This window comes from Salvelinus fontinalis, chromosome 15, assembly GCF_029448725.1.
Source record: "Salvelinus fontinalis isolate EN_2023a chromosome 15, ASM2944872v1, whole genome shotgun sequence".
Classification (NCBI taxonomy): domain Eukaryota; kingdom Metazoa; phylum Chordata; class Actinopteri; order Salmoniformes; family Salmonidae; genus Salvelinus; species Salvelinus fontinalis.
This window is the reverse complement of record NC_074679.1, coordinates 10370010-10386837: the sequence shown is the minus strand read 5'-3', so window position 1 is coordinate 10386837 and position 16828 is coordinate 10370010. Positions and strand designations below refer to the sequence as shown.

General features: G+C 37.2%; 1 protein-coding gene across 1 annotated transcript in view; it reads left to right on the top strand.

Moving 5' to 3' along the window:
• LOC129811231 (NHS-like protein 1) overlaps window positions 1-15494 on the top strand; it is a 64251-nt gene extending 48757 nt beyond the window's left edge. Inside the window, 2 exon segments of the mRNA XM_055862389.1 lie at window positions 14265-14431; window positions 14434-15494. Of these exon segments, the coding sequence (XP_055718364.1) occupies window positions 14265-14431; window positions 14434-14570 (304 nt within the window). The 3' untranslated portion in view covers window positions 14571-15494.
• Window positions 15495-16828: the final 1334 nt, after the last annotated feature.

The following is a 16828-nucleotide window of genomic DNA, read 5'->3' as shown; positions in this document are numbered from 1 at the left end:
AGTCCCTCTGTAATGAAACATGATGTTATAACTAGTCCCTCTGTAATGAAACAAGGTGTTATAACTAGTCCCTCTTTGGTGAAACATGATGTTATAACTAGTCCCTCTGTAGTGAAACATGATGTTATAACTAGTCCCTCTAATGAAACATGATGTTATAACTAGTCCCTCTGTAGTGATACATGATGTTATAACTAGTCCCTCTGCAGTGAAACATGGTGTTATAACTAGTCCCTCTGTAGTGAAACATGATGATATAACTAGTCCCTCTGTAATTAAGCATGATGTTATAACTAGTCCCTCTGTAGTGAGTCAGTGGTTCATTGGTTTTGTGAGTCAGTGGTTCATTGGTTTTTGTGAGTCAGTGGTTCATTGGTTTTGTGAGTCAGTGGTTCATTGGTTTTGTGAGTCAGTGGTTCATTGGTTTTGTGAGTCAGTGGTTCATTGGTTTTTGTGAGTCAGTGGTTCATTGGTATTGTAAGTCAGTGGTTCATTGGTTTTTGTGAGTCAGTGGTGAAACATGGTTTTATAACTAGTCCCTCTGCAGTGAAACATGGTTTTATAACTAGTCCCTCTCTAGTGAAACATGATGTTATAACTAGTCCCTCTGTAGTGAAACATGATGTTATAACTAGTCCCTCTGTAGTGAAACATGGTTTTATAACTAGTCCCTCTGTAGGGAAACATGATGTTATAACTAGTCCCTCTGTAATGAAACATGATGTTATAACTAGTCCCTCTGTAGGGAAACATGATGTTATAACTAGTCCCTCTGTAATGAAACATGATGTTATAATTAGTCCCTCTGTAGTGAAACATGATGTTATAACTAGTCCCTCTGTAATTAAGCATGATGTTATAACTAGTCCCTCTGTAATGAAACATGACGTATAACTAGTCCCTCTGTAATGAAACATGATGTTATAACTAGTCCCTCTGTAATTAAGCATGATGTTATAACTAGTCCCTCTGTAATGAAACATGATGTTATAACTATTCCCTCTGTAATGAAACATGATGTTATAACTAGTCCCTCTGTAATGAAGCATGATGTTATAACTAGTCCCTCTGTAGTGAAACATGATGTTATTACTAGTCCCTCTGTAGTGAAACATGATGTTATAACTAGTCCCTCTGTAGTAAAACATGATGTTATAACTAGTCCCTCTGTAATGAAACATGATGTTATAACTAGTCCCTCTGTGTAATGAAACGTGATGTTATAACTAGTCCCTCTGTAGTGAAACATGATGTTATAACTAGTCCCTCTGTAATGAAACATGATGTTATAACTAGTCCCTCTGTGTAATGAAACATGATGTTATAACTAGTCCCTCTGTAGTGAAACATGATGTTATAACTAGTCCCTCTGTAAAAAAACATGATGTTATAACTAGTCCCTCTGTAGTGAAACATGATTATATAACTAGTCACTCTAATGAAACATGATGTTATAACTAGTCCCTCTGTAGTGAAACATGATGTTATAACTAGTCCCTCTGTAGTGAAACATGATGATATAACTAGTCCCTCTGTAATGAAACATGATGTTATAACTAGTCCCTCTGTAATGAAACATGATGTATAACTAGTCCCTCTGTAGTGATACATGATGTATAACTAGTCCCTCTGTAATGAAACATGATGATATAACTAGTCCCTCTGTAATGAAACATGATGTTATAACTAGTCCCTCTGTAATGAAACATGATGTTATAACTAGTCCCTCTGTAATGAAACATGATGATATAACTAGTCCCTCTGTAATGAAACATGATGTTATAACTAGTCCCTCTGTAATGAAACATGATGATATAACTAGTCCCTCTGTAATGAAACATGATGTTATAACTAGTCCCTCTGTAATGAAACATGATGTTATAACTAGTCCCTCTGTAATGAAACATGATGATATAACTAGTCCCTCTGTAATGAAACATGATGTTATAACTAGTCCCTCTGTAGTGATACATGATGTTATAACTAGTCCCTCTGTAGTGAAACATGATGTTATAACTAGTCCCTCTGTAATGAAACATGATGTTATAACTAGTCCCTCTGTAGTGAAACATGATGTATAACTAGTCCCTCTGTAGTGAAACATGATGTTATAACTAGTCACTATAATGAAACATGATGTTATAACTATTCCCTCTGTAATGAAACATGATGATATAACTAGTCCCTCTGCAGTGAAACATGATGTTATAACTAGTCCCTCTGTAATGAAACATGATGATATAACTAGTCCCCCTGCAGTGAAACATGATGTTATAACTAGTCCCTCTGTAGTGAAACATGATGTTATAACTAGTCCCTCTGTAGTGAAACAAGGTGTTATAACTAGTCCCTCTGTAGTGAAACATGATGTTATAACTAGTCCCTCTGTAATGAAACATGACGTATAACTAGTCCCTCTGTAATGAAACAAGGTGTTATAACTAGTCCCTCTGTAGTGAAACATGATGTTATAACTAGTCCCTCTGTGGTGAAACATGATGTTATAACTAGTCCCTCTGTAATGAAACATGATGTTATAACTAGTCCCTCTGTAGTGAAACATGGTGTTATAACTTGTCCCTCTGTAATGAAACATGATGTTATAACTAGTCCCTCTGTAGTGATGCATGATGTTATAACTAGTCCCTCTGTAATGAAACATGATGTTATAACTAGTCACTCTAATGAAACATGATGTTATAACTAGTCCCTCTGTAATGAAACATGTTGTATAACTAGTCCCTCTGTAATGAAACATGACGTATAACTAGTCCCTCTGTAGTGAAACATGATGTTATAACTAGTCCCTCTGTAATGAAACATGGTGTTATAACTAGTCCCTCTGTAATGAAACATGGTGTTATAACTAGTCCCTCTGTAATGAAACATGATGTATAACTAGTCCCTCTGTAGTGAAACATGATGTTATAACTAGTCACTCTAATGAAACATGATGTTATAACTAGTCCCTCTGTAATTAAACATGATGTTATAACTAGTCCCTCTGTAGTGAAACATGATGTTATAACTAGTCTCTCTGTAGTGAAACATGATGATATAACTAGTCCCTCTGTAGTGAAACAGGATGTTATAACTAGTCCCTCTGTAATGAAACATGATGTTATAACTAGTCCCTCTGTAATGAAACATGGTGTTATAACTAGTCCCTCTGTAGTGAAACATGATGTTATAACTAGTCCCTCTGTAATGAAACATGATGTTATAACTAGTCCCTCTGTAATGAAACATGATGTTATAACTAGTCCCTCTGTAATGAAACATGGTGTTATAACTAGTCCCTCTGTAGTGAAACATGATGTTATAACTAGTCCCTCTGTAGTGAAACAAGGTGTTATAACTAGTCACTCTAATGAAACATGATGTTATAACTAGTCCCTCTGTAATGAAACATGATGTATAACTAGTCCCTCTGTAGTGAAACATGATGTTATAACTAGTCACTCTAATGAAACATGATGTTATAACTAGTCCCTCTGTAATTAAACATGATGTTATAACTAGTCCCTCTGTAATGAAACATGATGTTATAACTAGTCTCTCTGTAGTGAAACATGGTGTTATAACTAGTCCCTCTGTAATGAAACATGATGTTATAACTAGTCCCTCTGTAATGAAACATGATGTTATAACTAGTCCCTCTGTAATGAAACATGTTGTATAACTAGTCCCTCTGTAATGAAACATGATGTTATAACTAGTCCCTCTGTAGTGAAACATGATGTTATAACTAGTCCCTCTGTAGTGAAACATGATGTTATAACTAGTCCCTCTGTAATGAAACATGGTGTTATAACTAGTCCCTCTGTAATGAAACATGGTGTTATAACTAGTCCCTCTGTAATGAAACATGATGTATAACTAGTCCCTCTGTAGTGAAACATGATGTTATAACTAGTCACTCTAATGAAACATGATGTTATAACTAGTCCCTCTGTAATTAAGCATGATGTTATAACTAGTCACTCTAATGAAACATGATGTTATAACTAGTCCCTCTGTAATTAAACATGATGTTATAACTAGTCCCTCTGTAATGAAACATGATGTTATAACTAGTCTCTCTGTAGTGAAACATGGTGTTATAACTAGTCCCTCTGTAATGAAACATGATGTTATAACTAGTCCCTCTGTAATGAAACATGATGTTATAACTAGTCCCTCTGTAATGAAACATGTTGTATAACTAGTCCCTCTGTAATGAAACATGATGGTATAACTAGTCCCTCTGTAGTGAAACATGATGTTATAACTAGTCCCTCTGTAGTGAAACATGATGTTATAACTAGTCCCTCTGTAATGAAACATGGTGTTATAACTAGTCCCTCTGTAATGAAACATGGTGTTATAACTAGTCCCTCTGTAATGAAACATGATGTATAACTAGTCCCTCTGTAGTGAAACATGATGTTATAACTAGTCACTCTAATGAAACATGATGTTATAACTAGTCCCTCTGTAATTAAACATGATGTTATAACTAGTCCCTCTGTAGTGAAACATGATGTTATAACTAGTCTCTCTGTAGTGAAACATGATGATATAACTAGTCTCTCTGTAGTGAAACATGGTGTTATAACTAGTCCCTCTGTAATGAAACATGATGTTATAACTAGTCCCTCTGTAATTAAACATGATGTTATAACTAGTCCCTCTGTAGTGAAACATGATGTTATAACTAGTCTCTCTGTAGTGAAACATGATGATATAACTAGTCTCTCTGTAGTGAAACATGGTGTTATAACAGTCCCTCTGTAATGAAACATGATGTTATAACTAGTCCCTCTGTAATGAAACATGATGATATAACTAGTCCCTCTGTAATGAAACATGATGTTATAACTAGTCCCTCTGTAATGAAACATGATGTTATAACTAGTCCCTCTGTAATGAAACATGATGTTATAACTAGTCCATCTGTAATGAAACATTATGTTATAACTAGTCCCTCTGTAGTGAAACATGATGTTATAACTAGTCCATCTGTAATGAAACATGGTGTTATAACTAGTCCCTCTGTAGTGAAACATGATGTTATAACTAGTCCCTCTGTAATGAAACATGATGTTATAACTAGTCCCTCTGTAGTGAAACATGATGTTATAACTAGTCACTCTGTAGTGAATCACAATGTTATAACTAGTCACTCTGTAGTGAAACACGATGTTATAACTAGTCCCTCTGTAGTGAAACACGATGTTATAACTAGTCACTCTGTAGTGAATCATTAAGTTATAACTAGTCCCTCTGTAGTGAAACATGATGTTATAACTAGTCCCTCTGTAATGAAACATGATGTTATAACTAGTCCCTCTGTAGTGAAACATGATGTTATAACTAGTCACTATAATGAAACATGATGTTATAACTATTCCCTCTGTAATGAAACATGATGATATAACTAGTCCCTCTGCAGTGAAACATGATGTTATAACTAGTCCCTCTGTAATGAAACATGATGATATAACTAGTCCCCCTGCAGTGAAACATGATGTTATAACTAGTCCCTCTGTAGTGAAACATGATGTTATAACTAGTCCCTCTGTAGTGAAACAAGGTGTTATAACTAGTCCCTCTGTAGTGAAACATGATGTTATAACTAGTCCCTCTGTAATGAAACATGACGTATAACTAGTCCCTCTGTAATGAAACAAGGTGTTATAACTAGTCCCTCTGTAGTGAAACATGATGTTATAACTAGTCCCTCTGTGGTGAAACATGATGTTATAACTAGTCCCTCTGTAATGAAACATGATGTTATAACTAGTCCCTCTGTAGTGAAACATGGTGTTATAACTTGTCCCTCTGTAATGAAACATGATGTTATAACTAGTCCCTCTGTAGTGATGCATGATGTTATAACTAGTCCCTCTGTAATGAAACATGATGTTATAACTAGTCACTCTAATGAAACATGATGTTATAACTAGTCCCTCTGTAATGAAACATGTTGTATAACTAGTCCCTCTGTAATGAAACATGACGTATAACTAGTCCCTCTGTAGTGAAACATGATGTTATAACTAGTCCCTCTGTAATGAAACATGGTGTTATAACTAGTCCCTCTGTAATGAAACATGGTGTTATAACTAGTCCCTCTGTAATGAAACATGATGTATAACTAGTCCCTCTGTAGTGAAACATGATGTTATAACTAGTCACTCTAATGAAACATGATGTTATAACTAGTCCCTCTGTAATTAAACATGATGTTATAACTAGTCCCTCTGTAGTGAAACATGATGTTATAACTAGTCTCTCTGTAGTGAAACATGATGATATAACTAGTCCCTCTGTAGTGAAACAGGATGTTATAACTAGTCCCTCTGTAATGAAACATGATGTTATAACTAGTCCCTCTGTAATGAAACATGGTGTTATAACTAGTCCCTCTGTAGTGAAACATGATGTTATAACTAGTCCCTCTGTAATGAAACATGATGTTATAACTAGTCCCTCTGTAATGAAACATGATGTTATAACTAGTCCCTCTGTAATGAAACATGGTGTTATAACTAGTCCCTCTGTAGTGAAACATGATGTTATAACTAGTCCCTCTGTAGTGAAACAAGGTGTTATAACTAGTCACTCTAATGAAACATGATGTTATAACTAGTCCCTCTGTAATGAAACATGATGTATAACTAGTCCCTCTGTAGTGAAACATGATGTTATAACTAGTCACTCTAATGAAACATGATGTTATAACTAGTCCCTCTGTAATTAAACATGATGTTATAACTAGTCCCTCTGTAATGAAACATGATGTTATAACTAGTCTCTCTGTAGTGAAACATGGTGTTATAACTAGTCCCTCTGTAATGAAACATGATGTTATAACTAGTCCCTCTGTAATGAAACATGATGTTATAACTAGTCCCTCTGTAATGAAACATGTTGTATAACTAGTCCCTCTGTAATGAAACATGATGTTATAACTAGTCCCTCTGTAGTGAAACATGATGTTATAACTAGTCCCTCTGTAGTGAAACATGATGTTATAACTAGTCCCTCTGTAATGAAACATGGTGTTATAACTAGTCCCTCTGTAATGAAACATGGTGTTATAACTAGTCCCTCTGTAATGAAACATGATGTATAACTAGTCCCTCTGTAGTGAAACATGATGTTATAACTAGTCACTCTAATGAAACATGATGTTATAACTAGTCCCTCTGTAATTAAGCATGATGTTATAACTAGTCACTCTAATGAAACATGATGTTATAACTAGTCCCTCTGTAATTAAACATGATGTTATAACTAGTCCCTCTGTAATGAAACATGATGTTATAACTAGTCTCTCTGTAGTGAAACATGGTGTTATAACTAGTCCCTCTGTAATGAAACATGATGTTATAACTAGTCCCTCTGTAATGAAACATGATGTTATAACTAGTCCCTCTGTAATGAAACATGTTGTATAACTAGTCCCTCTGTAATGAAACATGATGGTATAACTAGTCCCTCTGTAGTGAAACATGATGTTATAACTAGTCCCTCTGTAGTGAAACATGATGTTATAACTAGTCCCTCTGTAATGAAACATGGTGTTATAACTAGTCCCTCTGTAGTGAAACATGATGTTATAACTAGTCCCTCTGTAATGAAACATGATGTTATAACTAGTCCCTCTGTAGTGAAACATGATGTTATAACTAGTCACTCTGTAGTGAATCACAATGTTATAACTAGTCACTCTGTAGTGAAACACGATGTTATAACTAGTCCCTCTGTAGTGAAACACGATGTTATAACTAGTCACTCTGTAGTGAATCATTAAGTTATAACTAGTCCCTCTGTAGTGAAACATGATGTTATAACTAGTCCCTCTGTAATGAAACATGATGTTATAACTAGTCCCTCTGTAGTGAAACATGATGTATAACTAGTCCCTCTGTAGTGAAACATGATGTTATAACTAGTCACTATAATGAAACATGATGTTATAACTATTCCCTCTGTAATGAAACATGATGGTATAACTAGTCCCTCTGTAGTGAAACATGATGTTATAACTAGTCCCTCTGTAGTGAAACATGATGTTATAACTAGTCCCTCTGTAATGAAACATGGTGTTATAACTAGTCCCTCTGTAGTGAAACATGATGTTATAACTAGTCCCTCTGTAATGAAACATGATGTTATAACTAGTCCCTCTGTAGTGAAACATGATGTTATAACTAGTCACTCTGTAGTGAATCACAATGTTATAACTAGTCACTCTGTAGTGAAACACGATGTTATAACTAGTCCCTCTGTAGTGAAACACGATGTTATAACTAGTCACTCTGTAGTGAATCATTAAGTTATAACTAGTCCCTCTGTAGTGAAACATGATGTTATAACTAGTCCCTCTGTAATGAAACATGATGTTATAACTAGTCCCTCTGTAGTGAAACATGATGTATAACTAGTCCCTCTGTAGTGAAACATGATGTTATAACTAGTCACTATAATGAAACATGATGTTATAACTATTCCCTCTGTAATGAAACATGATGATATAACTAGTCCCTCTGCAGTGAAACATGATGTTATAACTAGTCCCTCTGTAATGAAACATGATGATATAACTAGTCCCCCTGCAGTGAAACATGATGTTATAACTAGTCCCTCTGTAGTGAAACATGATGTTATAACTAGTCCCTCTGTAGTGAAACAAGGTGTTATAACTAGTCCCTCTGTAGTGAAACATGATGTTATAACTAGTCCCTCTGTAATGAAACATGACGTATAACTAGTCCCTCTGTAATGAAACAAGGTGTTATAACTAGTCCCTCTGTAGTGAAACATGATGTTATAACTAGTCCCTCTGTGGTGAAACATGATGTTATAACTAGTCCCTCTGTAATGAAACATGATGTTATAACTAGTCCCTCTGTAGTGAAACATGGTGTTATAACTTGTCCCTCTGTAATGAAACATGATGTTATAACTAGTCCCTCTGTAGTGATGCATGATGTTATAACTAGTCCCTCTGTAATGAAACATGATGTTATAACTAGTCACTCTAATGAAACATGATGTTATAACTAGTCCCTCTGTAATGAAACATGTTGTATAACTAGTCCCTCTGTAATGAAACATGACGTATAACTAGTCCCTCTGTAGTGAAACATGATGTTATAACTAGTCCCTCTGTAATGAAACATGGTGTTATAACTAGTCCCTCTGTAATGAAACATGGTGTTATAACTAGTCCCTCTGTAATGAAACATGATGTATAACTAGTCCCTCTGTAGTGAAACATGATGTTATAACTAGTCACTCTAATGAAACATGATGTTATAACTAGTCCCTCTGTAATTAAACATGATGTTATAACTAGTCCCTCTGTAGTGAAACATGATGTTATAACTAGTCTCTCTGTAGTGAAACATGATGATATAACTAGTCCCTCTGTAGTGAAACAGGATGTTATAACTAGTCCCTCTGTAATGAAACATGATGTTATAACTAGTCCCTCTGTAATGAAACATGGTGTTATAACTAGTCCCTCTGTAGTGAAACATGATGTTATAACTAGTCCCTCTGTAATGAAACATGATGTTATAACTAGTCCCTCTGTAATGAAACATGATGTTATAACTAGTCCCTCTGTAATGAAACATGGTGTTATAACTAGTCCCTCTGTAGTGAAACATGATGTTATAACTAGTCCCTCTGTAGTGAAACAAGGTGTTATAACTAGTCACTCTAATGAAACATGATGTTATAACTAGTCCCTCTGTAATGAAACATGATGTATAACTAGTCCCTCTGTAGTGAAACATGATGTTATAACTAGTCACTCTAATGAAACATGATGTTATAACTAGTCCCTCTGTAATTAAACATGATGTTATAACTAGTCCCTCTGTAATGAAACATGATGTTATAACTAGTCTCTCTGTAGTGAAACATGGTGTTATAACTAGTCCCTCTGTAATGAAACATGATGTTATAACTAGTCCCTCTGTAATGAAACATGATGTTATAACTAGTCCCTCTGTAATGAAACATGTTGTATAACTAGTCCCTCTGTAATGAAACATGATGTTATAACTAGTCCCTCTGTAGTGAAACATGATGTTATAACTAGTCCCTCTGTAGTGAAACATGATGTTATAACTAGTCCCTCTGTAATGAAACATGGTGTTATAACTAGTCCCTCTGTAATGAAACATGGTGTTATAACTAGTCCCTCTGTAATGAAACATGATGTATAACTAGTCCCTCTGTAGTGAAACATGATGTTATAACTAGTCACTCTAATGAAACATGATGTTATAACTAGTCCCTCTGTAATTAAGCATGATGTTATAACTAGTCACTCTAATGAAACATGATGTTATAACTAGTCCCTCTGTAATTAAACATGATGTTATAACTAGTCCCTCTGTAATGAAACATGATGTTATAACTAGTCTCTCTGTAGTGAAACATGGTGTTATAACTAGTCCCTCTGTAATGAAACATGATGTTATAACTAGTCCCTCTGTAATGAAACATGATGTTATAACTAGTCCCTCTGTAATGAAACATGTTGTATAACTAGTCCCTCTGTAATGAAACATGATGGTATAACTAGTCCCTCTGTAATGAAACATGATGTATAACTAGTCCCTCTGTAGTGAAACATGATGTTATAACTAGTCACTCTAATGAAACATGATGTTATAACTAGTCCCTCTGTAATTAAACATGATGTTATAACTAGTCCCTCTGTAGTGAAACATGATGTTATAACTAGTCTCTCTGTAGTGAAACATGATGATATAACTAGTCTCTCTGTAGTGAAACATGGTGTTATAACTAGTCCCTCTGTAATGAAACATGATGTTATAACTAGTCCCTCTGTAATGAAACATGATGATATAACTAGTCCCTCTGTAATGAAACATGATGTTATAACTAGTCCCTCTGTAATGAAACATGATGTTATAACTAGTCCCTCTGTAATGAAACATGATGTTATAACTAGTCCATCTGTAATGAAACATTATGTTATAACTAGTCCCTCTGTAGTGAAACATGATGTTATAACTAGTCCATCTGTAATGAAACATGGTGTTATAACTAGTCCCTCTGTAGTGAAACATGATGTTATAACTAGTCCCTCTGTAATGAAACATGGTGTTATAACTAGTCCCTCTGTAATGAAACATGATGTTATAACTAGTCCCTCTGTAATGAAACATGATGATATAACTAGTCACTCTGTAGTGAATCACAATGTTATAACTAGTCACTCTGTAGTGAAACACGATGTTATAACTAGTCCCTCTGTAGTGAAACACGATGTTATAACTAGTCACTCTGTAGTGAATCATTAAGTTATAACTAGTCCCTCTGTAGTGAAACGTGGTGTTATAACTAGTCCCTCTGTTGTGAAACATGATGTTATAACTAGTCCCTCTGTAATGAAACGTGGTGTTATAACTAGTCCCTCTGTTGTGAAACATGATGTTATAACTAGTCCCTCTGTAGTGAAACATGATGTTATAACTAGTCCCTCTATAGTGATGCATGATGTTATAACTAGTCCCTCTGTAGTGATACATGATGTTATAACTAGTCACTCTGTAGTGAATCATTAAGTTATAACTAGTCCCTCTGTAGTGAAACGTGGTGTTATAACTAGTCCCTCTGTTGTGAAACATGATGTTATAACTAGTCCCTCTGTAATGAAACGTGGTGTTATAACTAGTCCCTCTGTTGTGAAACATGATGTTATAACTAGTCCCTCTGTAGTGAAACATGATGTTATAACTAGTCCCTCTATAGTGATGCATGATGTTATAACTAGTCCCTCTGTAGTGATACATGATGTTATAACTAGTCACTCTGTAGTGAATCATTACGTTATAACTAGTCCCTCTGTAATGAAACATGATGTTATAACTAGTCACTCTGTAGTGAATCATTAAGTTATAACTAGTCCCTCTGTAATGAAACATGATGTTATAACTAGTCCCTCTGTAGTGAATCATTAAGTTATAACTAGTCCCTCTGTAGTGAAACATGATGTTATAACTAGTCCCTCTGTAGTGATACATTATGTTATAACTAGTCCCTCTGTAATGAAACATGATGTTATAACTAGTCCCTCTGTAGTGAAACATGATGTATAACTAGTCCCTCTGTAGTGAAACATGATGTTATAACTAGTCACTCTAATGAAACATGATGTTATAACTAGTCCCTCTGTAATGAAACATGATGTATAACTAGTCCCTCTGTAGTGAAACATGATGTTATAACTATTCCCTCTGTAATGAAACATGATGTTATAACTAGTCCCTCTGTAATGAAACATGATGTTATAACTAGTCCCTCTGTAATGAAACAAGGTGTTATAACTAGTCCCTCTGTGGTGAAACATGATGTTATAACTAGTCCCTCTGTAGTGAAACATGATGTTATAACTAGTCCCTCTAATGAAACATGATGTTATAACTAGTCCCTCTGTAGTGATACATGATGTTATAACTAGTCCCTCTGTAGTGAAACATGATGTTATAACTAGTCCCTCTAATGAAACATGATGTTATAACTAGTCCCTCTGTAGTGAAACATGATGTTATAACTAGTCCCTCTAATGAAACATGATGTTATAACTAGTCCCTCTAATGAAACATGGTGTTATAACTAGTCTCTCTAATGAAACATGGTGTTATAACCAGTCTGTCTGTAAAACAATCCCCTTTTAGTGGCTTTAGTGTTTGTTTCAGTGGTTCATTGGTTTTGTGAGTCAGTGGTTCATTGGTTTTGTGAGTCAGTGGTTCGTTGGTTTTGTGAGTCAGTGGTTCATTGGTTTTTGTGAGTCAGTGGTTCATTGGTTTTTGTGAGTCAGTGGTTCATTGGCTTTGTGAGTCAGTGGTTCATTGGTTTTGTGAGTCAGTGGTTCATTGGTTTTGTGAGTCAGTGGTTCATTGTTTTTGTGAGTCAGTGGTTCGTTGTTTTTGTGAGTCAGTGGTTCGTTGTTTTTGTGAGTCAGTGGTTTATTGGTTTGTGAGTCAGTGGTTTATTGGTTTTTGTGAGTCAGTGGTTCATTGGTTTTGTGAGTCAGTGGTTCATTGGTTTTGTGAGTCAGTGGTTTATTGTTTTTTGTGAGTCAGTGGTTTATTGGTTTTTGTGAGTCAGTGGTTCAGTGGTTCAGTGGTTCGGTTCAGTGCAATTGCGTGTGCATGTCACACGTGGATAGTCCAGGGAGTTGAACGACAATATCTTTATTGAGACAACGCTGAAATAGCTGAAAATAGCCATCCATGGGTGAATCAGCGCCATATTAATGCCGTTATTTGGTTTGTGTATCAATAAACAAGAAATCTGTTTTCTTCCACTCCTATATGTAAAGATATTGTTAGTAATAGAAATAACACATTCTGTCATTGGTCTGGTTATGTGGTTCAGAGTTTTTGGTGGTTCGCTGATTCTAGTGGTTCGCTGATTCTAGTGGTTCACTGATTCTAGTGGTTCGCTGATTCTAGTGGTTCGCTGATTCTAGTGGTTCGCTGATTCTAGTGGTTCGCTGATTCTAGTGGTTCGCTGATTCTAGTGGTTCGCTGATTCTAGTGGTTCACTGATTCTAGTGGTTCACTGATTCTAGTGGTTCGCTGATTCGAGTGGTTCACTCATTTGGATGTTAGCTGATTTGGTGATTCACCGGTTAGGTGGTAGTGGGACTATAATTAATAATATCATGTTAACTTATTTCTCTCCCTCTCTCTGTCTCTGTGTCTCTGTGTCTCTGTCTCTGTCTCTGTGTCTCTGTGTCTCTGTCTCTGTCTCTGTGTCTCAGTGTTTCTGTGTCTCTGTGTCTCTGTGTCTCTCTGTGTCTCTCTGTCTCTGTGTCTCTCTCTCTCTCTGTGTCTCTCTGTCTCTGTGTCTCTCTGTCTCTGTGTCTCTCTGTCTCTGTGTCTCTGTGTCTCTGTGTCTCTCTGTCTCTGTGTCTCTGTGTCTCTGTCTCTGTGTCTCTCTGTCTCTGTGTCTGTGTCTCTGTGTCTCTGTCTCTCTGTCTCTCTGTCTCTCTGTCTCTGTGTCTCTCTGTCTCTCTGTCTCTGTGTCTCTGTGTCTCTCTGTCTCTCTGTCTCTGTGTCTCTCTGTCTCTCTGTCTCTGTGTCTCTGTGTCTCTGTGTCTCTGTGTCTCTGTGTCTCTGTGTCTCTGTGTCTCTGTCTCTCTGTCTCTGTGTCTCTGTGTCTCTCTGTCTCTGTGTCTCTCTGTCTCTCTGTCTCTCTGTCTCTGTGTCTCTGTCTCTCAGGTCTAAGAGGAAAGTTCTGGGTCGCAGGAACTCTGGGGTAGAGCAATGCAGTGTCTTCTACTTCTCCTCTTCTTCCTCCTCCTCTTCCTCTCCTCCATTGACCCCTACAGGCCCTAGCCACACCCCTCTGCGACCTCTAGAGGTGATAGCGTCCACTAGGGTGAGAGGTCAGGGGTCAGCAGCAGCAGTGACAGCTTCAAGGCTCTGCTCCTGAGGAAGGGAAGTCGCGGCGACCCCGCAGCTCACATGTCTGCAGCTGAGAGACTCCGCAGTACCGCCCCAAAACACCAGTCCGCCACCACATAGCCAGAGCCAATCAGACACACACCTGCAGTTGGGAGTGAAGTCACACACCCACACACCTCATCCCTCTCCACACACGCACACAGTCCAAGTCCAGCTCCCATCTTCAGACGTACCCCAGATTCAGTACAGACAGAGACACATGACGAAGGAAGAGTGGCCAATCACTGAGCGCCTGTTCCCTCTCTCCTTCTCGTCCTCCCCCACGTGCTACTCCTCCCCCTCTCTCTGGGGGTGGCAACCCCCCCCACTCCCCCTTGCTCAGCCAGCTGACGTTTTGCTGCCCGCAGCCGACTACCTAGCAGCCCAATGACTGCCATCTCGGAACAAGAGGGGGAGGGGGATGGCGAATGACTGGAGAGCGAGGGGTTAGCCGAGACCATCGAATTGGCCCACGATTCATACAATACTTTTGGATTGGTCAAGCTTTCTGACGGATAGGCTGAGGCTACCAACGGCAGCCTTGATTGGCAGGAGAGCAGGAATATGGAGAGACACGAGGCCCTGTTCTCCCCTTTCTCTCTCCCTGGAGGGCAACGGATAGAGCACCAGACAGGGGACTCACTGTCCTGCTCATACCCAGGACAGAGGCTCCCGTCTGGGGCCAAGGGACTTTATATGAATCCTGCACATGGGGGAAACTGATTGGAAGTCAACTGAAACATACTGGTCTCCAGATTGGCTGTTGTTATAGGATGGTTGTCTCTGTGAATAGATTACAGGAGAGCGTACATGTTGTTGTTATAGGATGGTTGTCTCTGTGAATAGATTACAGGAGAGCTTACATGTTGTTGTTTACTGATGTGTCGCTTGAGTCCTCTGTCTAGTTTTAGTATGTAGCGGTATACAGTTTGAGATTTAATGTTAAATACTTCTTCTGGCTGCAAGCCTGACGTCGGTACACATATGACAACAGCCAGCTCAAGTGCAGGGCGCGAAATTCAAAATATATATTTTTTAAATATTTAACTTTCACACATTAACCTGTCTAGGATCAGCGTGGCGCTAGCGGCACCCCCCCCCCCCCCCCCACTGAAAAACCAGTGCCGCGAAATTCAAAAAAAATATTTTTTTTAAATATTGAACTTTCACACATTAAAGTCCAATACAGCTAATGAAAGACACAGATCTTATGAATCCAGTCAACATTTCCGATTTTTAAAATGTTTTACAGGGAAGACACAATATGTAAAGATGTACATCTATTACCTAAAAACACATTAGCATAATCCACCATCTTTTATTTGTCCACCAACACCAGTAGCCATCACCAATTCGGCTAAACTAAGATATTTATAGCCCCTAACCAACAAAAAAACTCATTAGATGACAGTCTGATAACATATTTATGGTATGGGATAGGTTTTGTTAGAAAAAAGTGCATATTTCAGGTATATGGCATAGTTTACAATTGCACCCACCATCACAAATGGACTAGAATAATTACAATGAGCAACGTGTTTACCTAACTACTAATCATCAAACATTTCGTAAAAATACACAGCATACACGAATCGAAAGACACAGATCCTGTGAATACAGACAATATTTCAGATTTTCTAAGTGTCTTACAGCGAAAACACAATAAATCGTTATATTAGCTTAGCACATAGCAATTAGCAGCCCAGCATTGATTCTAGCCAAAGTGAGCGATAAAAGTCAACATCGCCAAAAGATATTAATTTTTTCACTAACCTTCTCAGAATTCTTCCGATGACACTCCTGTAACATCACATTACAACATGCATATACAGTTTGATCGAAAATGTTTATATTTAGCCACCAAAATCATGGTTAGACAATGTGAAATGTAGACAAGCTGGTAAAGAAAATGTCCTTGCGCCACTTAGACAGTAATCTACTCTTATACATAAATACTCATAAACGTGACTAAAAAATATAGGGTGGACAGGGATTGATAGACAATTTAATTCTTAATACAATTGCGTTATTACATTTTTTAATTTATCCTTACTTTTCAATACAGTTTGCGCCAAGCGAAGCTACGTCAAAAAACATGGCGTCCTAAGCCACTAAAATGTTTCGACAGAAACACGATTTATCATAATAAAAATGTCCTACCTTGAGCTGTTCTTCCATCAGTATCTTGGGCAAAGGATCCTTTCTTGGGAGAAATCGTCTTTTGGTGGAAAGCTGTCCTCTTGCCATGTGGAAATGTCAACTGCGTTCGGGATGAACTGAAAAGCGTGCCCAACTTTTCACATCGTTGCAAAAATAAATGTCCCAAAATCGCACTAAAC